General features: G+C 35.3%; 3 protein-coding genes across 8 annotated transcripts; 1 reads left to right on the top strand and 2 right to left on the bottom strand.

Annotated features, from left to right (window-relative positions):
* Positions 1-2,547: 2,547 nt before the first annotated feature.
* On the top strand, positions 2,548-9,673 carry LOC125195511 (chloride channel protein CLC-d-like). 2 transcript variants are annotated; one of them, XM_048093683.1, is made up of 23 exons: positions 2,548-3,162; positions 3,685-3,757; positions 3,891-4,112; positions 4,187-4,233; positions 4,315-4,413; positions 4,864-4,938; positions 5,173-5,261; positions 5,442-5,582; positions 5,671-5,741; positions 5,828-5,907; positions 5,996-6,145; positions 6,330-6,386; positions 6,472-6,546; positions 6,672-6,823; positions 7,313-7,448; positions 7,729-7,860; positions 7,967-8,044; positions 8,126-8,181; positions 8,287-8,373; positions 8,457-8,616; positions 8,729-8,830; positions 8,915-8,961; positions 9,225-9,673. In XM_048093683.1, exons 1-23 carry the CDS (start codon positions 2,974-2,976, stop codon positions 9,298-9,300), a joined length of 2,394 nt encoding a protein of 797 aa, XP_047949640.1. In that variant the 5' UTR covers positions 2,548-2,973; the 3' UTR covers positions 9,301-9,673. The 2 variants fall into 2 exon arrangements, with proteins under 2 accessions (XP_047949640.1, XP_047949693.1); XM_048093736.1 differs by having other exon boundaries at positions 2,549-3,162; positions 8,460-8,616.
* Positions 9,674-9,986: 313 nt separating this feature from the next.
* LOC125195906 lies at positions 9,987-11,974 on the bottom strand. Its single transcript, XM_048094223.1, has 2 exons — positions 11,766-11,974; positions 9,987-11,523 (listed from the first exon to the last, which is right to left on the bottom strand). The coding sequence occupies exon 2, from the start codon at positions 11,517-11,519 to the stop codon at positions 10,728-10,730; it is 792 nt and encodes a 263-aa protein (XP_047950180.1). The 5' UTR covers positions 11,520-11,523; positions 11,766-11,974; the 3' UTR covers positions 9,987-10,727.
* Positions 11,975-14,083: 2,109 nt separating this feature from the next.
* LOC125195660 (5'-nucleotidase SurE-like) lies at positions 14,084-22,467 on the bottom strand. Of its 5 annotated transcripts, XR_007171788.1 has the most exons (11): positions 22,163-22,467; positions 21,767-21,861; positions 21,529-21,593; positions 21,112-21,155; positions 20,577-20,654; positions 20,285-20,438; positions 19,852-20,025; positions 19,344-19,403; positions 19,172-19,268; positions 18,970-19,064; positions 18,289-18,362 (listed from the first exon to the last, which is right to left on the bottom strand). XR_007171788.1 is itself a non-coding variant. In XM_048094000.1 (10 exons), the coding sequence occupies exons 1-9, from the start codon at positions 22,444-22,446 to the stop codon at positions 19,176-19,178; spliced, it is 1,047 nt and encodes a 348-aa protein (XP_047949957.1). In that variant the 5' UTR covers positions 22,447-22,467; the 3' UTR covers positions 18,378-19,064; positions 19,172-19,175. The 5 variants fall into 5 exon arrangements, 4 of the variants coding, with proteins under 4 accessions (XP_047949797.1, XP_047949876.1, XP_047949957.1 ...); XM_048094000.1 differs by lacking the exon at positions 18,289-18,362 and having other exon boundaries at positions 18,378-19,064; XM_048094115.1 differs by lacking the exon at positions 18,289-18,362 and having other exon boundaries at positions 18,378-19,075.
* Between the last annotated feature and the right edge of the window lie 5,430 nt (positions 22,468-27,897).

Genomic DNA, 27,897 nt, shown 5'->3' on the forward strand with positions numbered 1-27,897 from the left:
AGCGCCGGCAGTCGCTGGAAGTGTTGCGGCGGTCGCCGAAGAAGCTCCAGATTTCTACTTCGCGTTTTTACTCCCTTTTTAGGCTCAAATATGCACATTTCTCACAAAACATGTCAAAATACCAAAATAGATAAAATATGCAAATAATGGACATGTAATACAACTTTGACCTTAAAAATGGGCCAAATAATGGCCTTAAAACCGTGCAAAATCCGAGCGTATCACCGCCGCCGCCGCCGCCGCTTCTGGGTCCGCCACCAAGAAGAAGCGGACTAAGGCACGAGCCCAGAAGTTGCCTACAACGGAGGTGTGTGAAGAGTTCGCCCCGGGAAGGACGAACTACTATGACCCCGAATCCATCATCTTGACGAGAGGTTGGATTGGTGTTTCGAAGGATCCGGTGTACGCCAACAACCAGAGGGTGACTGCGTATTGGGAGCGCATCGCCGAGAAATACAACGCGGCCAAGCCGGCGAACGCGTACAAGCGCCACGGGGAGCAGCTCCGCAAGCACGCGAGATCAAATAAAGAAGCAGGTAAATTTGTTCATGGGGGAGTACGAGAAGTGCGAGAGGGAGCAGGCTAGTGGCGAGAGTCTCGCGAATGTGCGGGACAAAGCGATGCAGTCGTACATTTCATTGTACGGCGATTTCAAGCACTACCAGTCCTGGGCGCTCTTGAGGGACAAACAGAAGTTCGTTGGTGGTGTGATTCCCCAATCGACGGCGGCGAGGAGGAGGGCGTCGAAGCGCACCTTCACTGATTATACAAGTAGTGATAGCAGCGCGTTTCCGATGGACCTCAACAGTCCGGTGTTCGAGGATGAGAGTTCCGGCACACCGATGTCCTCCCGGCGTCCCCCTGGCGTCAAGGCTGCCAAGGGCAAGGGCAAGGCCACATCCTCCTCCGCCGCGCCGCCGCCTGACCAGGCCCCGTCGCCGACCCCGAGTTCGACGCCATCCGCGACTTCGACTGCGGCCCATGCGTACGCGGATTTGGCGGCCTCCTCCGACTACCGGACGTTGTTGGACGCGCACACCGCCCTCATGCAAGCGACCAACCCGGCTCAAATCGAGGGCATCCAGCGGATGATCGATGGCCTCAGCCGCAAGTTGGGACTTCTCTAGACTAGCCTCCTTTTTTTGTATTTAGTGCTTTTTTTATTTCTTTTTATTTTGTAACTTTTTTTTAATTAGTAAATTTAGAATCTCCCTTTAATTGTGTTGTTTTTATTTACATTTGCAAACATAAAAATATAAATACAAAATAGTAAAATGCTTAGGGCGTCGCTTAGGGCGGGCTATAGTCCGCCCCACTGCAGGTGGAATAGGAGGAGGATAAAATGCTGACGTGGCGGTGCATAGGGCGCCGCTTAGGGCGTCCCATTGTGGATGCCCTAAGTTGTAAATAAGTTGTTGTATAGGAGTAATAAATTGGGATAATTTTCCAAAAATGGAATGCACATTTTTATGTATGACGAATGAAAGTAGAAAGTGTACATATTTTTATGAGACGGAGGGAGTGATTGCATGTATGAGCAATCTACAAAGTTAGGCTTGTATGAGCAATCTATTAAGTTAGGCTTGTTAGTCCTACTCATACTGTGAGAAAAGTGAGTTGAAATGTTATCGGATTTATTCCAACTTACTAAATTTAGCATTGAGATCCTTATTTATTTATGACTAAACAAACAAGAGTATGCAAGCTCTTTGAATTTCTTTGTAAGGTTGAGCTTCAAATTTATTTATTTTTTCCAAATTTGTTAAATGACTAAATTCCGATTGTTGGTTATCGTTCAATACCAGTCCCCTGATTGGTAAGGAATAAACTTCTGAATGCATATTAGGAATTAAGTGGATTTGGTCTTTGATGGGTAATGCATATAATGTTGTGTCATAATTTTATAATTTGATGGCTTAGACTTTAGACATAGTGTAGATCTACGAATGCCCCACTCACTAATAGTGGTCGACATTTCTTGGAATTTTTAAGAGGATCCAATTAGAGTAGACAATACACCTTTCATGATTCATGTATTTAGGTCTACAAGATAATGACAATACCCGTCCAAATTTAGAATTTAATAGTATGACATTGCAATTTAAACGTTAAATAAATATTCTATTTCAAAAGAGGAAGATAGTTTAAGTGATAGATGTGACGATCTCAATTAAATGCAATTTCATATATACCCTTTATGTCATTGTATGTTTGGCTTCATGTATGTTCAATTACTCCTTCGTCCTATATTAGATATCACATTTGGGAGATGATATGTAATTTTAGGAGATGTTATTTTATATGTTAAGTGGTGAGAAAAAATATAATTGTATAACTGATATGAAAGATAACTTTTTTTAAGAAAAGAAAATGTGACATTTTTTGAGACAAACTAAAAAGGAAAGTGTAACGCCTACTGTAGAACTGAGGTATATTATATTTCGATTATATATTCAAAATAGATTTACTTCGAAATTAAATAACTTAAAAGTAAAATTAACCGTCTTTCATACTCATTCGGTGCAGTTGTCACTCTCGATTTCTCTTGACCGCCGAGATAACTATTTTAATTTTGTTTTTTTTTTTAAGAAAAATTGGCACTCAATTCAATTCCACAATAACTCTTTCCTCTCAATTCGTGGGAGCTGCAGCATCGCTAAATCTCTGTAATTTGGTTGTTCCTTTTTTCTGAATCGTGTGATTCTCTGGAAACCCCTAAAGATTTCACTCCGGAAACAGTCTTATTCAGTTAGGGTTTTGATTTGATCCGGGAAGGAACTTGATTCCGCCTAGTCACGAAGCATTTTGATTTGGAATCCAGTATTTCTTCTTCTAATTGAAGAATTCCCCCGAGATTTAAGTGTTTGGATTTGATCAGATTGTGGCTTGCTTTTACGTACGAATTTCGCTTCATGCTCGTATATTGAGTGACACAGAGAGAGAGAGAGAGAGAGAGAGAGAGAGAGAGAGAGGATGCTGTCGAATCATTTGCAGAATGGGATGGAGACGGCGAAGTTGATCTGGTCAAGGGTGCCTAACTCGGAGGTGGAAGCAGATGGGATTGCTGCCGGAGATTTCAGCCGGATTAACAAGGACGATGGCGGCACTGTTGAAAGCCTTGACTATGAAGTAATTGAAAATTACGCTTACAGACAGGAACAGGTGCATCATCATAACACTTGCGTTTATGCGTGAAGTTTTGATCTTTATCAGATTTATGGGTTGAATCATGTAGCTTGATTGTAGATTTGTTAAGAACAAACTGGATCATGGATTTAGATGGTATTTGTGACTGATTTTTACTTTGTTGAGCTGAATTTACTAGTTTGATTTGTTTTTTCAAAAGGAGAATTATGTTTGGATTATTAGCATTAATGTGGAGAAAAGCTTGTCGTACCTCCATGTTGCTAACTCAATTGGCCTTTTTATGCTACTATTGCATTCAATTTTATATCTTCTTTGAAGGTATCTTGCATTCCATTTTATCAATAGGATCCTTTTTTGTTAAAAGAATAATTTAGGCAAATGCAGAGAGACCAAAATCGATGCTAGTCAAGAAATTATGGAGTACAAGTCAGTTTTAGTGAAAAAATAATTCAGGACTGGGTCATATATCCATGAATATGACTTACACATTCTTTTTCTTATTATCGTAATGGTTCAGTCTGTATTGTTGAATTACAGGCAAAAAGGGGGAAGGTTTATATGGCATATAGTGTGGTGGTAAAATGGCTTATGGCATTACTTATTGGGATCGGTAAGTTTGCTACCTCTATCTTCGTCTGATCAACTGATTGATTAGATATTCATTTTCTCGGACTAAATCTCCAGAGCCAACAGAGGGCCCAGAAAGTAACTTCTTTCATTGATTTCTTGATATTTACCATCAGGTACTGCACTAGCTGCCGTGTTTATCAATCTTTCTGTTGAGAACTTTGCCGGATGGAAATATTCCTGGACATTCAATCTGATTCAGAAGTCATACTTTGCTGGATTTTTGGTCTATACACTGATCAACTTGGCTCTAGTGTTATCCTCAGTGTATATTGTTACACAATTTTCACCTGAAGCAGCAGGATCGGGAATCCCTGAAATAAAGGGTTATTTAAACGGTAAGTTTAAATGAGACAAATCTCTTGGTGGTTACTTTCTTGTTGAATCTCATGGCAATCCTCCACATGTGCAGGAATTGACACACATGGTATACTATTGTTCAGGACTTTAGTAGGCAAGGTAGGGTGTCTGTTCTCTGCATGTTAATTGATACTAAATGATTGCTGTGTGAATGCTTACATTAATTTACCCCATCTATAGATTTTTGGAAGCATAGGATCCGTGGGAGGTGGTTTAGCACTTGGTAAAGAAGGTCCACTTGTGCATATTGGCGCTTGTATTGCTTCCATGCTTGGACAGGCAAGTGATAAATGTTTGTGTGAATTTCTTGAGGACCTTGTTTCCATGGTATATTGAGGCCTTCAAATTTCATTCAAATTCTATGCATAGACTAGTCAAATAAATGATCACTTGTTCAAATGCTTTTTTATTTATTGGTAAAGAAGGTTCACTTGTGCATATAGGCACTTGTATTGCTTCCACGCTTGAGCATGCAAGTGTTTAAATGTTTGTGTGAATTTCTTGAGGGATTTGTTTCAATGGTAAATTGAGGCCTTCAAATTTCATTCAACTTCTATGCGTAGACCTGTCAAATAAATGATCACATGTTTAAATGCTTTTTTATTTATCGCTAGGCAACTCCCAAGGGAAGATTAATTACAGTGACCACATAAGAATTCTTTTCTATTTCTAATGTGCTGCTGCTGGACCAAGCTGCTTTCTTAACTTCCCTCTTGTTTATTGCTACAGGGTGGATCCACAAAGTATCATCTGCGCACTAGATGGCTACAGATCTTTACCAGTGAACGAGATCGGCGTGATCTTGTGAGTATGATCTTAACATGTTAGATATCCCGAGATGGATTTAATGGGGAACTTGTATTTTTAGTTCTAAGTTCCTTTTCCCCTTGTGAATATTAAATTGATCCAAACCTTTTCTGTAACCTATGTGGCCAATTGAATGTGGTTTTTTTAAAAGGGTACATTGTTGTTGTGATTGAAGAGGCGACAAGGCCTCTCTGGTTTGCTCATTTGTACTGTTTTAATTTTTTGAACAAGGTCACCTGTGGATGTGCAGCCGGAGTGGCTGCTGCATTTAGAGCTCCAGTTGGTGGTGTATTGTTTGCACTAGAAGAAGTAACATCATGGTAATATGCTCTCTTCATGTCAGCAAATCATTTTTGGTTTGATCTGCCAAGTCTTCCTATGCTAGTGGGCATTAATTACTATGGCTAATTTGTTTCAACAGTCTACTTGAATTCCCTAAGTTGCTTGGATTGGTTGAGTATGATTGTTTCCTGAACCCAGTTATGTCTTTCTTATTCAAGGTGGAGGAGTCAGCTCATGTGGCGTGTCTTTTTCACATCTGCCATTGTGGGTGTGGTTGTACGGACAGCGATGGCGTGGTGTAAGAGTGGAAAATGTGGACATTTTGGTTCTGGAGGCTTTATTATTTGGGATATCTCAGGGTGACGATCTGAATGCTTTACTTGATTATGTCTAGTTTATTTCTGATCCATCTGTGTTGACATCCATTCTGACAAAGGTTCTTTTTAGTGGTCAAGAAGATTACTCATTTCAGGAGCTGTTGCCAATGGCAGTTATAGGTGTTATTGGGGGTCTTCTTGGTATGTGCAAATAAGTAAGAAAATTTTGACAACACTAGAGTGATGGTCTTTGCTGATGTAGTCTTGCCTCACTGCTGCCTTTGCAGGAGCACTGTTCAATCAACTTACTTTTCATATAGCATACTGGCGCCGAAATTATTTGCATAAGAGAGGGAACCGTGTGAAGGTAAGTTCCTGAAATAAGATTACTATGCTTTGGCAGTTGGCACTATCTTGGTGAACTCTAAATTGACTTTTCCCACCTCGTATTGTAGGTTATTGAAGCGTGCATTGTCTCTTTGATAACGTCTCTTATTTCGTTTGGATTGCCACTCTTTAGAAAATGCACACCCTGCCCTGAAGCAGATGCTAATTCTGGCATCGAGTGTCCACGTCGCCCAGGGATGTATGGGAATTATGTCAATGTAAGATTTCTTCAGCTTCTTGCTCATTCTTCTGCAGGAGGGTTGGTTTGGTTTAGGCATAACTATGTGTAAATTCTATGTGCCCATGTGGAAACTCTCCACTAGATAAACACGACATACTGCTCTTTTGTGGTTTTGTATAAAGTATGAACAATGAATTGATATTGGATCTTCTATGGTACAGTTTTATTGCGGTGACAAGGAATACAATGACCTCGCAACTATATTCTTCAACACTCAGGTCAATTACAATTCCACTGCAGTTCTATCTTTATGATAGTTATGATATGATCCTTGCTAATGACCAGTGATGCTGATGCTTGCAGGATGATGCAATCAGAAATTTGTTCAGTGCTAAAACAATTCATGAATTTAGCGCACAGAGTCTCCTTACGTTTTTGGTATTGCACTACTTTTCTAAATGGTGATCTATTATGAGAAAAATATAGCATCTCTCTGTACTATAAATGCTAATAACTCTGCTCTTCTGACCGCTCGATGAACGGAATTTTGTGTTCTTGTGCAGGTCATGTTTTACTCTTTAGCGGTAGTTACTTTTGGCACTGCTGTTCCAGCTGGTCAATTTGTTCCTGGCATAATGATTGGCTCTACTTATGGCCGGCTTGTTGGCATGTTTGTTGTAAACTTTTACCAGAAGCTGAATATTGAAGAAGGAACGTAAGTGCCCAATCCCACTCTCTGCTAGTTGACCAATTATTGACCCTCGCTACCAACAGCCAAAACTGAATGTATTGGAGCCATCTTTAAGTTCAAAATTTATGATAACAAGTATCAAACTATCAATAGAGTAGAAACTACTGGACCCAAAATTGAAGTAATTGCAGCTTTAGTGATTGGAGTATGGGCCATAAACTTTTACCCATTGATACTGAAATACTAGAAATGCTTGAGATGTTAAGTTGAACACAAAATGTGTTGGCATTATTTTCTGGTTTTTAAAATTTTGATATATGCTCTGCAGTGCATTTACTTTTTAGATTTTTAGTTGAAGAGTGTACCATGACATTGTTATACATGAAATGGCAATGGTAGCTATAAAGTTTGAGGCGGTCAACACAGGGATACATCATACGCCTTTGCAATTTTGATAATGCTTTTTCACATAGTCTCGGCAATGGTCTTAAGATTTTTCATCTCTGGAATTAGGTATGCTCTTTTAGGGGCTGCATCTTTTCTTGGAGGCTCAATGAGAATAACTGTATCCCTTTGTGTAATCATGGTCGAGATTTCAAATAACTTGAAGTTTCTACCTCTCATCATGTTGGTTCTCCTCATATCCAAGGTATGGTCTTCCTGAAACCTATATAGCTAAGAACTATCCGCTGTTTTGAACAAATATGTTTTTTTGCTTCTTTCTTTTTACATTTTGTTAATATCATTCTCAAGTCACCCACACCATTGTGTATATATGTATCGATAATGAAATCCTAGAATCTTCTAGAACCTTACTCGTACTCACATGGTTTCAAGAGATTTTAAGCAAAGCCAAATGCTGTATCAAAGACAGTCTCTAGTTGTTTTATTTCTTTTCCATTCTTTAGATTTGACAGAGCTGTCTGCAGGCTGTTGGTGACGCTTTCAATGAAGGCCTGTATGAAGAGCAGGCTCGACTAAGGGGTATTCCTTTATTGGAATCAAGACCAAAATACCAAATGCGAAATATGACAGCGAAGGAGGCTTCTGGAAATCAACAGGTTGGTGGTATCATCCCCAGCTACTGTTTATTAGTACCACTTACTATATGGGTCTATCCCATTTCATTGCCTCGAATGTGTTCGTTTCATATATATTTTTTTGTAGGTTGTCTATTTCCCTCGTGTTGTGAAGGTTGTGGATGTACTTTCTATTTTAAGGAGCAACAATCACAATGGGTTTCCTGTAAGTTGGTGTATTATTTTCAGTTCTTAGTCTGTAGGAGCTGTATTTGATGATTGATGCATTTTCTTATGTGCCTTCCAGGTCATTGATCACACAAGAAGCGGAGAGACGCTTGTCATCGGCCTCATATTGAGAAGGTGGGCTTTACAATTGGTTTTCAACTTCATAATTTCCTAACTATTTTGCTTATGAGCATTCAAAATAACTTGATTTTCAACATCAAATCCTTTTCGTACTTGCAGTCACCTGCTAGTGCTTTTACAATCAAAGGTCGACTTTCAACACAGTCCTTTACCCTTTAATTCGAGAGATGGGCCTGTACCAATCAGGTGGTGGAAATAAGTTGCATTCCACTCACTCATTTAGTAACATGAAGAATATGCTAATTTTTTCTGGTTGGTCGTCCACATAGCAGGCACAATCTAACAGAATTCGTCAAGCCTGTTTCCAGTAAGGGGATTTCTATTGATGACATCCACCTAACCCCTGATGATCTGGAAATGTACATTGACCTTGTTCCATTTTTGAACCCGTCACCTTATGTTGTTCCAGAAGATATGTCATTAACTAAGGTGAAAATCGCATGTTATCTTACTCTTGTGGTCGTCACTGTATTACTTCATTTAAAGAAGTGAGGTTGAAATTGTCACCATGTTGATCATGATGGTGGTGGTGGTGATTCAGGTATATACTTTATTCCGGCAATTAGGTTTAAGGCATGTACTCGTCGTTCCACGTGCTTCTCGTGTTATCGGAATGATTACGAGGAAGGATTTGTTGATAGAGGTATTTTAGTACAGATATTCTCTTACCCAGTTGAATGTGATTGCACTTTGTTGTAATCAGAAATATTTTCCTCCTACTGCGCAGGACCATGAAGATACAACGACCATAGAGCTTCAATCCACTAGTGTAAGGTCTCAAATCTGCTCTTAACTGTATTGCTCTGACTCCGCTGCATCATATAATCGGATTCATTGATATGCTGCTTTTGAAACTTTATAAGATAGATACATTAGGACACATCACCATTATCCCTCGTAGCTAGCATGTGTACAATTTGGAATGTCATCAATTCAGGCAAATATCTTCTCTTCGGTTAGACCTATTTTGTTTGTCGTTTATTTCTAATTGTAGTTGACAGTATGTATATGCATAAATTCTTCTTATGGTTCGGCAGGGATCATCAAAATGACAAAAGAGCGTCGAGGAGGAAAGATGCTGAGCAACCTTTACTTGATGGTCTTATCGTCTAAGTTACAACAAGGCCGTTCATGGCAGTTCGTTTACATATGTTGTTCCAAGACCAGGCTTTTTCAGCCTCCTCCATTCTTTAAACAAGAGGTTCATTCCTAGTATCTCGAGATTCATTATAGGTATGTAGTGTGTTTCTTGTGTTCCCAATACATAGAATAAGACGAAAGTGTCGTAAAATAGTAAGGGACGATGATGGCATAAGGCGGCGAGGAGTAATGCGATACAAGCTGTGGTATGTGATTCTTGATTTGGAAAGATGCAAACTGTATCACTTTGTAATCTGGAGGATATTGTACGTAGTTCTGAGTTTAGGCCTTTGTATATTCATATATTGAGATAGGAAGGATTACAGCTCACATTTCTCCCTTTTCATTTTTTTCTTCACCATGAAATTTAAAGTTTTATATTCGAGTATTTTAATCAAGCATGTTGGTTTACCTATTTTGAAATGGGAGTCCATAAAAATAATGTATTTTGATTTCTTTTATGAAGGGTAAAGGTGTCATAGTTTTTATTCATCTGCCTGGGTTCATACATCAAAATAAAAAAATCACACGATCACACATTTATCATTATATAAATAATAGAAACAAATTTAAAATCTTATACTGACAATAACATGTTGCTCAACTAACATATTTTACACCAAATTAGGACATGATTGAGAACCAGACAACTCATTACAAATTCATAATAGCTGTCACCTAATATAGTCAAAACATCAACCAATTTCTTCTTTTAACTAACCATGGAAAATTTTGCAATTTAGTAGCTAAAACTAAGCAGAAATACAGAAAAACAATACCCTCATTCTCTGTTCTAAGCCAGTTTTCTTCTCTTCATTCTTGTATCATATATACATTTTTTCATGTATATATGATGGCATCATAATAGAAAGGAAACACAGTCTAAAATGCTGGTTTAGAGTAACAATAATATGTATATTAGATTGCTTAGAAGTAAGAAGCTAGCATGAATATCTTCAACAATAGTTATATCACAGATAACTCAATCTCTAGTAACAAATTTTACCACAAAAATGCTAGTAGTATTCAGCAACCTAATCTCCAACTAAGTAGAACCAACAAGAAAATTGTTTGTTCAACTAGAAAATGTGAAGCTCTGATTGAATCTATCATCAAATAATGTATTATTTGATGTATGGAACAGAGATTATATTTTATAATGGCTCTTGTCAAAACAAGATAATTTACAAAGTCATTCAGCCAAAAAGACCAAGGATCAAGATGAAATTCTCAATGAAATGACTCACAATCACAAAGACTCGAATTGAAGCATCATAATGCATTTTTGCTAACATTCTATGGTGACAAAATGACAATTCTAAAGCAACCAAATTCGCCATCAAAGATAAACCGATCAAAGAATATCAAAAGTTAGCAACCAAGGAAGAATCAATATATACCTATTCACTCTTCCAAGCATATAAAACTAGCGAAAATCCAAGACTTCTCGATTTGGACTCCTTGAAACTCTCGGAGCAGCTCAACGAGCAGCCAGATGGATCAGAGAGCGAAGAAGGGCTGCTCCACAGTTTCTCCGCTGACAAACTAGTCTGAAACATGAAAACCCCACTCCCCACGCTCGAACCAAACAACCAGCTATGGACATCCCAAAACACCTCAACCGGCCTGTCATCAACCAAGATTGTACTATTCCCGCGGAACTTCCAATGCAAATGCTGCACTTTCATCACTGTTTTTGCATCAACACAAACCACAAGAAACGGATCATCACCACCCCTTGTGTCACATTCGATCTTAAGGTCATGGATCGGGCCCATTTCACAGAATCGCGCCTTGGTACCAAAAACCCTCTTCCCAACAACATGTTCCCTCTTGGCAACAAGCATTGTTTTAGAAACTGCAGCAGCTGCTCCAGCTTTCTTGAATGCCACTTCTGCCAGATCCCCAATGACCAAAACCATCACTTCTCTACACACAACACCTACATAATAAGACCCCAACGGCTCCGGCCCTGATCCAAATTTCGCCACAGAAAGATCCCAAAACACTTCAATTTTGCAAGAATTCAGCTCTATACACTTGGAGCCTTTCCTCTTTGAGAACAAGGAGGGCTTAACATCCATTTTATATACAAATTGATGAGATGCAGCATCTATCTCAACACTGAGGCATTGCCCCATCAAATTCTTGCTCCAAACAATGCTAATCAAGCAAGATTTATCAAACAGCATACACCTATACATGCAAGTCACAGAATTCTGAGAGGCTTTACTCACAATTGCACTTGAACACGAAGCATCAGCAACTTGAACCCCACTCTCTCCAAAACAAGAAGGAAAATCCCTCATTTTTCCCACAAAATTGTACACAAACTCAGAAGAATTTTGTTTATACCTTAATAAAAATCTAATCTTTACGCCCCATTTTGAAGAGCAGGAAAAAAAGCTAGAGAGATTGAAAAGGGCAGGTAAACATACCAATATAATTGAATCTTTTCAAGGTAGATAGAGTCAAGAATTGTGTGAGGGATTTGAATTCAAGCAAAATGGAACTACTTCAACAAATTGGGGTAGTGATGCAAGAAGAATTTGGAGTTGAATGCGGAAAGGGAATTGTTCTTTGAGGTACAAGGAATCATCTTTTTCAAGGAAAGGACAAAGTGTTTGTCTGGATTAGGACCGATATACGCTCGCTCCTTTCTCTTTGAATTTTGTTTGAATAAAACATGAATATATACAATTAATTTTTTCCTCGGTTAATTTTTAGAATATCTTACAAATAGTTTTTTCTACAATAAATTACACCATTCATATATATATATGGTATAAAGAGTTTAAAGTTTACATAAAGAAGTTTACATAAATATTTTATTTATTGCGTCATCTACATGTAAATATTGTTAAGTTTTGATCTGCGTTATGAAACAATAAATATTTGGTAACAACATGAACTAATAACAATAAAATATTGTGTATTATCATGATATAATAATGAAATATTTTGTACTACTATATCATTAGGGCAAAAAGTTGCGTTTTCTAAATATAATTAGCAGAATACATTAAAAAGAAGCACAAATACGATTTTGTATAATTATAAATATTTTGTATTTTACCTGAATAAGATTGAACGCATATTTCTATCTGTCGTGATTACACAAATTCCTTCGAGTTTGACATGTTTGATAGAAGTTCTATTCTAATACCATCTCCAATCATACTCCATAAACGAGTTTTGGTGTAGAAATCTTCTCTAAGAGCATCTCCAATCATTCCACTAAACTTAAACCCGTTTTAGTGTAAATGTCACACTAAATATTAATTTTACTCCAACCATTTACCCTAAACTCAAACTTAAAAGAATATTCTCTAAATTATGCCTTTTTTACTCACAAAATTTGAAAAAGTTTTAGGTTTTGGTTTAGTGTAAACCTAAAAATAGGTATTTTTTTCTCAAAAACAAAAAATGGGATTGGTTTTTTAGTACTATTGGAGCTAAATACCTATCCCATTTTAGGTTTTAGAATACCCTTGGAGATGGTCTAACTATACAATAATCTCAAACTCATTTTTGGTGTTTTTTGTGAAACAACACTAAATTTGGTGTTACTGCAAAAATTTTATGAGATAAAAACTCAAAAATGGTGTAAATTTTGAATTTGGTGTAAATGGTTGGAGTAAAACTACATTTTGGAGTGACGTATACTCAAAAATGGATTTGAGTTTAGTGTAAATGGTTGGAGATGGTCTAATAGCGCCCCTAATAGCGCCCCTCCTAACAATTTTATAAAATAGTACTTCATCCATTTTCTAAAAATAAAAACTCTATCAATTTTGGTCCATTTCCTAGAAATATTTTTTTTATAATAGAAAACATTTTTTTAAGGATCCATTTTCTAATAATATTTTTTTTGTCTTTTTCTTATTTTACCAATTTTATATTATACTATTTTTTTAAAAAAATATTTTTAAAAAACAGAGAAAATAGTAAAATTATGCAAACATACTTTGATTCCGCTACTGCTAGTTATATTAATGATGAGAAACAAGACATTGTTTATTTTTCATTTAATGTATAACATATGATATTGAAACTATATATTTTCATGTGGAGTATATTATAAAGTATACAAGAAGTAATCAAATGATAACGGCCATATTAGACATCCAAATTCGTGATCAGATTGCTAAAACCTCTTAGATTTAATTAATGAAAATGCTGATTAGTTGAGTGATGGAGACTTTCCTAATTTTTATAAATGATGGAATAGTGATGGAGTGTAGTTTATTTATATTTATTTGATTGATATGTTAAATATTTTTATGACAATTGTTGAATTTAGTTACTCTTATTAAACAATAAACAATTATGTACCGGATAACATTTTAACATGCACAATAAGCGAAATTTAGTTTACAACATATCACTACATCAATGGCATGCAGTCTAAAATGCATACTACTGTTTTTTTTTTCCTAAAACAATCTTTCAAATTCATGCTTGAATACTTGATGTATATTTTTGTTTATTCATATTTTATTTTAGGTAATATAAATAAACGTGATAAGAATACATATTTTAAATATTTTTTGTCATATAATTCCAAGATATATGAGTTATCTAAACGCAGGAAGAGTGATGGGAAGGGCAGATTGTGCAGTGGGAAGTCCTTATGACGTGGCAGGAGGTGTATTTGGAAAGGGCGTCGGGGAAGTCCGCCCATTGGAGATGCTCTTAGTAGAGAGCCACGCAAATTTTCTAAATGATCAATTGTCAATTACTAATATATAAGATGAAGAAAAATTAAATTGATAATGTAACCAATGGAGATTTATGGGCTGATAATACCAAAACAAGAGCGTTTCAAAATAGATACTCCTAGATGAAAAAACGTTGTGAGTGAGAGACATGAGTACGGGTGATATGTGGATACACAACGGAGATGAGGCCGCCAAGAGGAGGCTTCATCTTTGATCTATAAATCATCTCGTCGTAGGGCTGTCGATATAACTTTATATATGGCATAAACGATTTGGTGCTGCTCTCCACTCTACTACGAGAAAACAAGGATGACGAATGGATTTGTACAAAGAAGGAGGGTTTTGGAGTTCTTGGCTGTGTCGTTTCCGGCAAGAAGCCCTTTCCGACCACCCTTAAGGAGCGAGACCTAACATTCAGATGAGATATCTTCGCACCTAATTTCGACTCCGAGAATCTTGACGAGGAGGAGTTAAAGCGCAGTCGCGTTAGATCATCCAATCCGGCTGATTCTTCAAAATCGAGCGACGATATGGTGATTGTGATCGGCGAAAGCTCAACGAATGGCCTAACTCCCTATAAAATCACAAGTTTAAAATAATTACTATTTTTTAAAGAAAAAAATGCTCAAACCAGACGGGCAAGCCATGAGTTTGCCAAAAGAACAAACACAACACATAGCACAAAAAGAACTCCCTTTGTCCCTCGTTTATAGTTGAATGTAGGTCTTATTTTTATATATTAGTAGAATGTGAGTGTAATGATTTAGTGAATTGTGGAACTCACTTATCTAAACCGGAACTTTAAAACGTGTACATCCCAAAATGCCAACCAACTACTTTTTCACATCAAATAAAAAGCAAGTAAAATGCAAACATATTTATAGTAAAAAGAGAAGAAATAAAAGGGTTGATGGTACCTTCCATAGATAAGAGAAGAGGGGTGGAGGGTCAATCACAAAAGCCTTGTGAAGTCTTCCTGGGTAATATTCACCTACGATTTTCAGACTTCCAATCAACATGTTCATCAACCCACCTGCTGATCTGCAAAGGCCTATAAATTGACTGTGATTTCCAACTCGTAAAATTATACTCTATATTCAAGTACAAAATCACTTGTCTTAATTTGGATTCAAACACAAATTAATTTATTTATTAGTAGTTACATATTTAATACTACTAAAAATTATAAAAACTTCTGATTATTATACCTTTCATTTGAGTCAGATTAGCATACAAACAAATATAAATGAATAATAACGTAAAGAGATTCATTTGTGTCAAATAAGCATCACTAGAATAAGTATGAATAAGCAACTACTTTAAAGCATGTGAGAATTAAATGAAAGCATTAATGTTTTACTATCTTTATTCACTTTACAAAGATACCCTTTTATGATAGTCAACTCCATAGCTTTATTCATTTTACAAGGTATGCCTAATTTAATTAGATGAAAATATGTGAAACTCTCGTAAAATAAATATATAGATGTATATAGGCTCTAGCGATGAACTATCAACTATTCATTATCGTCAAATTTCTAGCACGGCTATAATTAATTAATCTTGTAGATGGTGTACTTGCCTAAAAATAATATCTATGTGAGCTACAAATTAAATAAATTTTTATCAATAAACATCGATTAAATTGAAGCAAAGTCATTTTTACGTAATTTTGCTAGATTAATTAAAAGTAATAAAAGTTTTAAGTATAGTATTTCTTTAAACTTAGCAAATAAAAACTTACTTGCATCAAAGAGGAGGACAAATTGTTCGACATTTTTTGCCATGGTTTGAATTGCAACTTCCAGTGTAAACACTAGCAACCGATTGAATCTAAAAAAAAATCAAAATATTTATATATAAATAAATTTATATTTGTGATGATGATCAGACACACAAAAATAGACTTACAGTTTCTGAGAATGGAATTTCTGGTATTCTTGAGTGATCCGGAAAATCTGCAAGTAATGTTTTACAATAATTAATTTGTTATGAAGAATTAAGTATTTTAGTAGCTAGTACAAAATTTGACGTAAATATATACCATGACAGGTCTTAGTTCGTCGTCATGACCAGCAACGTACGCCATTCCTTGAGCAATCTCGTGAGAGAATTCATCAGCCTTCAAATGATCTTCAAATAATTCACACAAAATCATCAATTAATAAGTTGTACTACTATTTCCTTTTTTGTGTTTATCTACCTACAAAATAATTACAAGAGTTTGAAAAACAAGGCAAGAATCTTACAAGTAGTTGGATGAAATAAAGGAGATGTAGGCAAAGAAAAGGTGGGTTTTAGAAAAAATAGAAAGTTAATTAATATAGATATGTGGAAATTAAAGAAAAAGAGAAAATTTACCAAGGCCAAATGAATCTCTCCAAGAAAGGCAATTCCTGAGATGTTTAGCTGCTTTCTTCACACTTTGGCCTTTGGCTTTCAAAAACCTCTCCACGCATGCATTGTTGCAGAATTTCTCCTGCAAAATTATATTATATGCATATAAAATGAGAGAGTGAGAGAAGAAATGAATGAAATGATTATAGAGATACCTGTTTGAGGGAAAGTGGAGATTGTTTCTTGAGAAGTTGAATAACGGATTGAACTCTTTGATTATCTTCATCTCCCTCAAATCCCATTTCCTTTGGTTGTGCAGTGTGTATGAAAATTGAAATGAATGAATGAATGAACGAATGAAACAAAGCAGACCACACTTGTGTTACCAAATCTTGATTCTTTTAAATGTTTGTGTTGCCAGCTACACCTACTAACTAAGTGTCCACTCTGTGATGCTGTGTAGTTTTAATGTGGAGAGAGAGAGCTAGAGATGCTATTAGCAAAGGAGCTCTTTTTATAGGCGTGAATAATACTTCATTTATTTCCACTCAAATAAAAAAATGACTTATTTCCACTACACATTGTATTTCCCTCCAAAATGCAACTTCAAAAACACTAACACAACAAACTTTGATAACTAAGACAAGAGTATTGGAAAATTAAGTACCGAGTAAGTGGATTTATAGCAACCAAAAAAGCCATATATTTATAGTTCAGATTAAATTATCTAGTTTTTCTCATAAAACCTTTCACTTCCCTCATTTATCATAAGAGCTAAAAAAAACTTCTCATTTTTCCACTTCATTATATTTTACCTTTGCATTTACTTTGCTATAGCCTATATTAGTAAAAAAAATTACTCAAAAAACTATACAAAAATTGAAGAAAATTAACTTGTGCGTTGAGCTTGATTGGGTGCTGCAACCCCATCTTGCAGTCATAAACCATTAAGCATCAACCCGCACCCACAGTTCACGTCTTCAACAGTCAGTTGCTATTTTAATTTTAAAAACTATCCTCCCACTGTCCCACACACAAACATACGCAAATCCAAATTGATTATCTTTAATACACAAAAATTATGATAGTTACAATTACATTCTTGCAATATTAGAAGATTATCTCTGAGTATTATGATAGAAAAAAATTTATTTCTCCCAAAATCTAACTCACACACCCACGAATACAACACGGCACAGTGATGATTTCTTTCTTAGCAAAGTCACCTATGAACCGATCGGCCCCAGTGAAAGCCACATAAGGAGGCATGGTGTGGTTTTTAGATAGTTTGGAATAATCTCAATGTGGTTGTTTTTCCACACTGCCACTGAGTGCCACACATACATACATCGTCCCCAAATCGATTTCAATTGCCCGTACTTAGCCCTTTTCCAGACATTAAATAACGCTGCAACTAAGAGAACAAAAGTGCAAAAGCAAATTCTTCAACTGAAAAAATGGAGATTTCAACATATAAGTATGACCTTGCTATCTGTCTCTTATCTCTTGCCCACTCCCACTCTCTCACCTACCATGTCCAACACCTGAAGCCCCTCTTGTCTTTCCTGCAAAAGTTGTTGCGTCTCCACTCGATTCAGAAGAAGAGTATGTGCTCACCACACTTCATCAACCTCCCATGATCTATTCCATTCCTTTTTGTTTCATTATTTCTAGTGTTTTATGTAATTCTATCTATGCCAGAATCTAATAGGCCTTCATAACTCATCTACTCTGTCCCATCCGGCCCAAGCTGCATGATTGCATACTATTGAATTTTCAGGCGGTGGGATATATATCCTGTACGAGGACGTAAAATCCTGCCCCTACGAAGATGTTCACATACTATGGTCCATATTAGTGGAGTCTTGTGCACCAGCATTGCCAACAGCAAAATGAGATCATTCCACATGCACATATATATTACTGTACATTCGTTACGGTTTTCTATCTCCATTCTTCATATTTTGGTTTCATGGTCTATATTCTCCCGGATATGTACATGCCACCAACACAAATTACTCAAGTTATCGAGTTGTTGAATTTAAGAACTTCTAATCTACGAAGTTTGGCATTGCTATCTTGCTTCTATCTGCCTACCTACCTTGTGAAGTTCCTCTGCCTACCTACCATGTGAAGTTCCAGTAAATGGCAGAATTTCTTCAAAATATTCATGAGCTAGAAGCTCAACTGATAATAGCTACTAATGGACTATAAATTTTCGCATATATTTGACGAGCAAATACACTTATGCATATTCCAAGTAAAAAGAGTCCTTACTTCCGATTGAAATTAATTGTTGTTATAGACATGTAGGCATTGGTTAGGTCACTCATAGTCACTACAATTTTGATGCATCACGAAAATGAAACGGCAAACTGATTTTTTTAAGGCATAACAAACTTCTCAGGTAGAAACGAGCTATTGAAATTTTTATTTACCATAACCAACGTAGATATTCTGCAATACATGGCTAATCAGATTTGTCCCAATTACAGGACCAATGAGATTGTGATTAACTACTATAGGTACTGAATAAAGGATGCGTGAGGCTGATAAGTGATCCCGTACTAGGGGAAGATGATACCTTTAAAAGGGATCTCGTGATCAGAAATGATAAGCGAACCATCTAGATCCTTCCATACATCCTAGATCCAGAGAGGCCGAGACAGGACTAGGAACCTTTTAGAAAACTGAATAGATTAGTTCAAGATATGTCGATGACATGAAACAAGTAAAATGCACCCTGATCAAAGACTTTCAGGTCGTTAGAGATGTGAAGAAATTACCTCTTTACAGTGCTGAAACACCTGCCAACCACTGCTTAAAATAAGCTTGGCTTTCCATCTCTGCGAGAGACAAGGCTCCTAAAGGACTCACAGTTATCTGCGATAAACAAGTGGCAAATTACACATGAACAAGTATCATTCTAACTATCTACTTACGGAAAAGTGGACATACATATCCTTCTCTAAGGCAATTGTAGTCTGTATCACTATTGTCAACTTGTGATCCCTTCACCTGAAAAAAGGATGCAGAGATAATTACTGATACAGCATAAAACAACAGCATAATCTTCATACAATGTTCTGTAGTAACAGGTGGAATGTAAACACATCAATTAATAGAAGGAATTGATAGATATGTTTTGAGAAATACAGCGATACATAACTCTATGCATCTTCTTATAGGGTAACTTCAAATTGCTCGAAATCAAATTCCCTTGTGCATATAAGCATAGGGGTAGTTATCAACACATAACTGCAGAACTTCAGAAATGACTAAATAGTCCTAGGTCTAATATATAAGTCTAATAAGTAACATTTGACTTAATACTAAACTTATCATAAATCACATATTCGGAAAATATTGAAATCTTTATCAGGTAGTTGTATTGACTAGATAGATGTCCGAGGAAAAAAGGCCATTCATATATACAATAGAGCAACTATAAGATAATGAGTCATACTTCTCTTTTGAATGCAAGTTCATGCTTTAAATTAGCAAACGTTGATTCAGAACCCGATGATGAACTTGTCTCCATAGTCATAGTTGACAACATTTTCCCTCCTTCAGATTCAGAAGTAACTTGTCTCCACCCCATTTTTACCATAGTCTTGCCCTGATTCGTAAGTCGATAACCCTGTTCCGGACCAGCAAACAAACATTGATATACTTATAATCTTCACTAAACGAGGCAGTGGATTTGAGATATGGGAGCAGAAGAGCACGATCACCATTCATCGGAAAACAATAAAATTCAAGGGATGTGGTCGTAACAGTTGCCCACAAATCCATGTTGGTCAATATTATATGTGTATAGATTAAAACAGTCGCAAACATATTGACTTTAACACCTCATATCAGCTCAAGTGACTTGCCAAAGCCTACCCTGCACTGACCTTATGATTCGCAACATCTGTTGGTATATCTACATTCAGAAAACAGTTTTGAGGGTGTGTTTTTTTCTTGATTTCATGCAACAGGCCACAGATTATGGGCAAGCACGCCTCTGCTGCAAGTTTAAAATCATCTATAGTACTTTTCCCTCCAACCCTGCAAGCTAGAACTGTGTAACTATTATTCTGATTTCTGAACTCCTGTCTTTAGATGAAGAAGCAGTATAGATTACAAAACACTATAGTAGCAAATCTATGCAGAGCAGGGTTCTGAAGTAACATATTCTATACATACCAATCATATGATATAGAGATCGAAGCTATTCCATTTAAAAACGCTTCTCGAGCCCCTGCTACAGTCCCGGAATATATACTGCATTCAGCAAGATACAAGAGTCATTGCATTAAGGTTACAGGTAAACATATAATATTTGCTAGGACATCAAACTTTAAGAATTATAGGACTCAGAAGGGTCGACATTTCTGTAATGGTACTCGTTGATTTCATAAAAGCATCAAGTTCAAGTACCAGTTGATTTCTGTAATGGTACTCCTTCCTTATATTTATATAGAATGTTTAGACATTTTCCGAGTGGCAACTTATTATTCGAAACATTTACAATATCACTTACATAAAAGCATCAAGTTCAAGTACCAGTTGATTTCATATTACTGCATTTCATATAGAAACAAATAGTACTATGGTTTATTAGGTGCACACTACTAGCTCAATAGAGAAAAACTGCATGGAAAGAAGTTAGGAGCAATTGTACATCCAAAAAACAAATTATCAAAATGACCCAAAAGTCAGATATAGAATTGTTACTGACATGTGATAACCACAATTGCTACCCATATTGATCCCACTGATAACCTGCAGGAAAGAAGATTAAGAATTGGAATGTGGAATTATATCTGCAAAACTTCTTACTGGCACATGCATACACCAACAACTGTAGAGAAGCTATTTTTGTACATATCAATTCTGAGCCATGAAATAAAAGTTCTTACTAAACGATACACATATAGTGATATAGGTGAATAAATTATGCATGTATTAGGCCTGTATTTTTCAAGTTAAAGTTAATGGAATGCAGAGCACATAGTTGCAAAGCACAATGTTACCCTACAATGTGAGAAGTACAATTGGTACATAAGCTTGGTCACCTAATTTGATATAAGAGGACAGGGTGCAACCAAAGCAACATACTATGAAATGTAATTCAAATGCTGACAAAGTCAAGTACCAGATCAGGTACTGATGTGAATAGAGATTTGGAAATTCCTAATGATGTACAATCAGCAGGAGTACCTGCAAGATATGGTATTACATTTAAGGACAATAAAGTAGAGATAAAATGTTTCCACTTGAGAAATGTGTCAATTAGAGTGGGACATTCAAAAAAGAAAATTGTGTCCCTTGGAATGGAACGGAGGGAGTATCAAACCGAAACAAATATAGTTTCAGAAAACATCGCAACCTACCAGAAACTGCAAAAGCAACTGTCCCGCCAATTTCGACTGGCTTGGCAAATAGAGGTTTTTGCCATGTGATGCTATGACTAACTGCAGAATTTTCTCTGGGAATTTATCAATGTAAGAATTATCAGATGAGATTTATTTTTTCTACATAAAACCTGATTGAAAATCATGATTCCATTAGTAGGGGATTCAAACGATCAATGCCATGAAAGGAAGCAAAAAATTTAACTAAAACAATACAAAAATCACAGGAAAAGGAAATCAAAATATAGTGTATCATATACTGAAGAATAATTCTACAATAATTTCGACCTAGTTTGGCACAGTTCCTCTCTTTCTCTCACACACAGATAACATACAATTGCAGACGGAGAAACCAATGTGAGGTGGAAAACATACGAATCAGGAGCGCAAACATAGACGTTAAAACGATTGGAGGAGACGAGGACATGAAGGAGAGCTCGAATTCCTGGAGCATCTATTCCGTCGTCGTTGGTGACCATCACCGTCGGGCGATCGCCGCCGCCGCTGCTCATTTTGGCAATTGATTTTACAGTTATCTCTCTTCTTCCTTTTTGGCGCCAAAAACTTACATTTACATTCCTACTCACACTATCTAAATCTGAGGTATTTCTACCTTTTATAATAGCAATTGATTTGGATGCAATGATCAATTCGCCCATTTTTCGACTCAGAAAAAGAAATGGAGTATAATAATTCTACTATATTTATCAAGATTAGATTATTAACTAAAAGTCTAAAATATAGTACAATTATTTTTAGCCAATAAATATAGTGCATTTTATAGGCGACTATAAAAGAGTAAACATAACTCTATAGATCATGCTGCATTAAATTTACTACGGCGGAATCTTACGTAAAATAAGTTGGTTTTATATTCCTCCTATCCTAAAAAAATACTGAGAGTAACGTTATAAGAAATTAATAAAGTAAAACATATAGAAAGAAAATACGATGGTGTGTTGTTAATAAAAAATAAGGTTTACCTTATTAATGAAAACTTACTGAAATTAGAAAAATCTAATTTTAGGGAATGGTCTAAAATACTAGTAATAAAAATTGACTACTTTTTGGGGATGGAAGGAGTATTTTGGATTTGGAACACTAAATTCTAATACGACAAACTTTTACATGAATTAGATTGATTTAATTGTTAAACTATATGACTGGAATCTATAATGAAGTTACTGCATTAGTTTTATATAGAGCGCATCACAATTGGACATGTTGATGTATGTAATGCAACTTAATTGATGAGATATTTCCTTTTGTGCTCATACATCGAGATCATTGAATATATTTTTATCCCTAGCTCGACACTCCCGTGACGCTTTGAGGGCGTGTTGGCTGTTTCGGAAGAATTAGGGAGTGGTCTTCAGATCGTGGCTACCCTTTCTAGCATATAGTTCGTTCGGGTTTGTTTTTTTCCTTTATTCGGTTTCCGGCTCGCCTCCCTTTCTGGCTTGAGCTTTTTGTAGTATTGTCCAATAACTTATACATTGAGATCTTGATAATATTTTTCCATGAAGTAACACATAAATGAAACCATGTATTGTCCAATTCAATAACCAATTTTATATATGGTTCTTCATAAAACATGTGGACGCAAAGTTGGAGTGTAAGAGTGGCGAAAATGATTGTTTTCATTAATATATACATATAAAATCCTTGTAGGTTACAAGATCTTTTACTTAATATTTGAGCAAGTCGACATAAGTAAAACTTTTGATATGATAATGAAAATGGTAATATTAGAAATATGCATCTGTTTTTTAAAAAATGTTGGCAGGTATCTGAAATGAAATTGCATTACCCAACTAGTATTAATTTATTCTGACTGATTGTCTTTTTTTTAATGTTCTGATGATTGTCCAAAAGTGTTACTAAATGTAGCAAATTAAAAAGGAAAAACAAAATCTCAAACGACATTCACCCCCCAAAAAAAGTGATACTAAGCATCTTATAGCTTATAAGCTCGTAATTATATTTATACTAATCAAACTAAGTTCTTAATTAATTATTGTCGGCACGTAATTGTATTTTAAAAGCTTTTAAAGAATATTTAATCAAACTTCAAACGATAACTTTATGTCACAAATATCATGCATTCATTTTCTTGACCACGAAAATCTTGATTTAGCTGGTCAGATGTCACTGTGTAATATACATTTAATTTTAGATGACATGACAAAAAAAATGTTATTTTTATTTATAATTTATATTTAAAAGAATAATGAGTTACGCCAAGATTTTGCAGCTAAAAAATGACACATGATATACTATATTTTATTGATACAAAGTCGATAATTTGTGAAGTTTAATTAAATATTTGGGGAAATTGAGAGATTCATTGTCATTCATTATTTGTAAGTAGTGTGGTTGTGTGTGTCTATTATTAATAGTATTACTATTAAACTATACAGCAGCTTCTGTACAGGAAATAAACAAGCATTTTTTGTAAATTAGGTAAAATGTTGACAATTTTTTTGGAATAAAATATCCAATTTTCAAGGGTCATGTTGCGTTCATGTGAGGCCATGTGAAGTTGCATCTTGCATGTGCGCACACACGATGTGTGCAATAATACATACATGGGTATGTATGTGGTTTGTATTACATGCTTCACCTTCTATGATAAGACAAATGTGGAATGAAGATATAGAAATATATATTATACTAATAAATTGCTGGTATATCAATTTTGAATGGAAAACATCAAAAAGTGTAGTGTCGACGGTTAAATAACCGCTGATTTTTTCAAATATTAAGTGTGGATAAATAAGATTCAAAAATGTAAGAAAATGAGTGTGATTACATACTCAAACAAAAAAACACCACATTTATTGTAGACGAGTGAAAGTTAGAAAAGGCCAGACTTATATAAATAGATGGAGTATATAAAATACTCCTTTCGTCTTATTATTATTATAGGAGTCACATTTGGATTTAAAAAATACAGTACTACAAAAATAGTATATTGAAAAAGTTAGTGTGATATGAGGTTCATTCTTTTATACTCTTAGTTTTATAATAGAATGTGAATGGGTGAGTTAGTGGATATTGGACTTACTTATTATTTATGGTAAAAATAAAATGTAACTCTTATTATGAGATGGACTAAAATGACAAAGTATCTCTTATTGTGGAACGAAGGGAGCAACATGTATCAGCTTATTTGAATTAACACGATACTTATTGAATAATATAATTGCTTAGTTTAAGAAATTAGGACAAATTTAAATTATTATGAAACGAAAAAGTAAATTCAAATCTTTTGAGCTATCTAGAAGAAAAAACCCATACGTTGCAATTATGAACGGCTAATCAACAGTCAAACTCATGTCTTATTAATTGAACTCAACTTCGTCAAATAAGTAACTAAACAAATGTAGTTTCCAAGTTGAATTAATTGTCACTAAAAGACTAATGTTACTTCAAAGGTGACGTTAATACTTGGATAACACTAAATTATGATTCGGTAGGATTTTTCAAAGGTAAAATTGATTGATGATGATACAATGCAGAAAATCTACCAAACTTAATTTTAAAATCATATCTACTTTCCCTAAAAAAGAAAATTCTTACTATTTTATTTGAATAGAATGGTTAGGACTTGGGAGATTTAAATACTACTACTTGGTTAATAAAATGTACGAAAACCAAAAACTCAAACTTTCACCACTTGACTTGGTTGAAAAATCTGAGGTAGGATCTCAATCTTTTATCTATATTGCTTGATATTCACAATTTAAAGTTTCATTTCCTTTTGCTAAAATAATGGGCCTCACCCTCTATTAAATTCTTATAAAATTAATACTCATTCCATCATAATTAATTAAAATAGAGAGAAAGTAAAGTAAAAAATATAATAATGTAGAAGAAACTTCATCTAGATTATTCTCTCTCTTATTTTATTTTCACTCCACTTTAACTATTTATGAGTATCATTTTTCCCAAACGCGTGCCGAAAAGCAATCAATCACTTAAGCTGAGACGAAGGAAGTACTATATTAAAGTAGGACCTATATTCCACTAACTTTTTTCATTATTTTTCTTCACAATTTTTAAGCCAAATTAAATTGGGATTATAAATTGTGGACGAAAAGAGTACTATATTATGATTCGATTTCATCATGAGCTGACTCGTAAGAAGCACATTTTATAATATCACGAATTTATCCGTTAAGAGCATCAGCAGCGGCGGACGTCCGCCGAACGTCAGACCGGCATGCCCGACGTCCGTCGTTGACGCCCGCCATTGGGCGAGGAAGGGACGGACACGGGAGTTCCGCGGTGCTGGCGCGACGTCCGTCGAGACGGCAATGGGACGTCCGCGGTGAGGCATTCGGACGGACGTCCGCAGCGGACGTCCGATACAAAATTTAATTATATATATATAGGAGTGTACTAGTATAACAACTAATTTTAAAGTTACAACGTACATCCAACCACGTGCTGCCACATGGCACGAAAAATGCAATATTGTATACAGAAAAATGCAATACGCATTTGTAGAAGCTATAAATGAATTTCGGCAGATTGCATTTTTGTTATATGCAGATTGCATTTTTTATTGTTAAGTTTTGCATTTTAGATATTGACTGTTTAAATTGCATTTTATATATAGACGGATTGCATTTTTATATGTGAAAATGCAAAACTTAACAATAAAAAATGCAATTTATGTGAAAATGCAAAACTCAACACTATAAAATGCAATTTACATACAACAAAAATGCAATCTGCGAAAATGCATGTACAACTAGATTGCATTTTTGTGTTTAAAATATTGCATTTTTCGTGCCACATGGCAGCACCAGATTGGATGTACGTTGTGACTCTAAATAAGGGGGCACCCTAGTGCTCCCCTATATATATATATATATATATATATATATTTTCAAACTCTATATATACGGCTCGTTAAACTTCATTTCATTCGCACCACTTGTGTTAACAAGTTTCTCTCTCTACGTTTCTTTATGTATTATTATAATGGCAAGTGGCAGTGGAAGTGGTAGTGGTGCGGATGGTAGCGGTGCTAGTGATTGGCGCCAGATCGTTAGGGATGAGCTACGTGCCGCTACGTCTAGAGAGATAAATCGGGCGTTACAAGCGGCCATGCAGCAGCAGCGACAGGCGGCGGTACCTTGACCCATCCATCATCGAACTCAAGTACCTCGGAGATCAACTCCATCATTTGATGTTGGAGTATATTCCATCTTTTATGATAATAGTAATCCCACGTGCATGTGGTATTTTTCGTTTTGTACGTTAAAGTGATCTCATTTACGTAACTTCCTCCGTTCTGCAAGAGAGTGCAATTCTGATTGAACACGAATTTTAATTTAATATATAATTGGTAAAGTAAGGTTGGTGATACAGTGTTAGTCGTGTTAGTCTAATATGTCATACTAAAAAAGAATTGGTGTTTACTTATTCTTTGTTTGATTTTATAGCATTAAGTTTAATGGTTCAATATGCTCCCTCCATCCCATTATAGTAGAAGCGTTTCGTTCTGAGCATTCCTCTAAAAAAAAAATAATAAAAAGAGAGAGTAAAGTAGGATAGATAATAATATAGATAAGACGCATATCTATATTACTCCATTCGTCCACCATTAGGAGTCTCATTTCTTAGCGGCACGAGTTTTAAGAAATGTTAAGAAAAGTGGATGGAAAAAAATGAGTGGAATGTGAGTCTCGTTTGCATATATTAGACCATGTTTATCAGCAACCACCCCACCCAACCCAACCATCCACTTTTTCAATATTTAATGAATTTCTATCTCCTCCACATTATCTTCCACATCATCAATATTCATCCAACCCAACCATACATATTTTCATGATTTATCAATGACCACCCAACCACACTATTATATATATTTATTTTTATATTATTTTTTAATAATATTATTATTACATGAAATACTTATTATTGTAAATTTATAAAAAAAAAAACGTAATAAATGACAAACTAAAAATTATAAAAACAAACAAATAAAAAATATAAATTACAATAATTGAAATACAAAATTGAAAATACATAATTGTATGCAAAACTATAGCAAATGTGGTCTCTATTTATAAAGGAAGAAAAATTATGAATTT

The sequence above is a fragment of the Salvia hispanica genome, chromosome 1, assembly GCF_023119035.1.
Source record: "Salvia hispanica cultivar TCC Black 2014 chromosome 1, UniMelb_Shisp_WGS_1.0, whole genome shotgun sequence".
Classification (NCBI taxonomy): Eukaryota; Viridiplantae; Streptophyta; class Magnoliopsida; order Lamiales; family Lamiaceae; genus Salvia; species Salvia hispanica.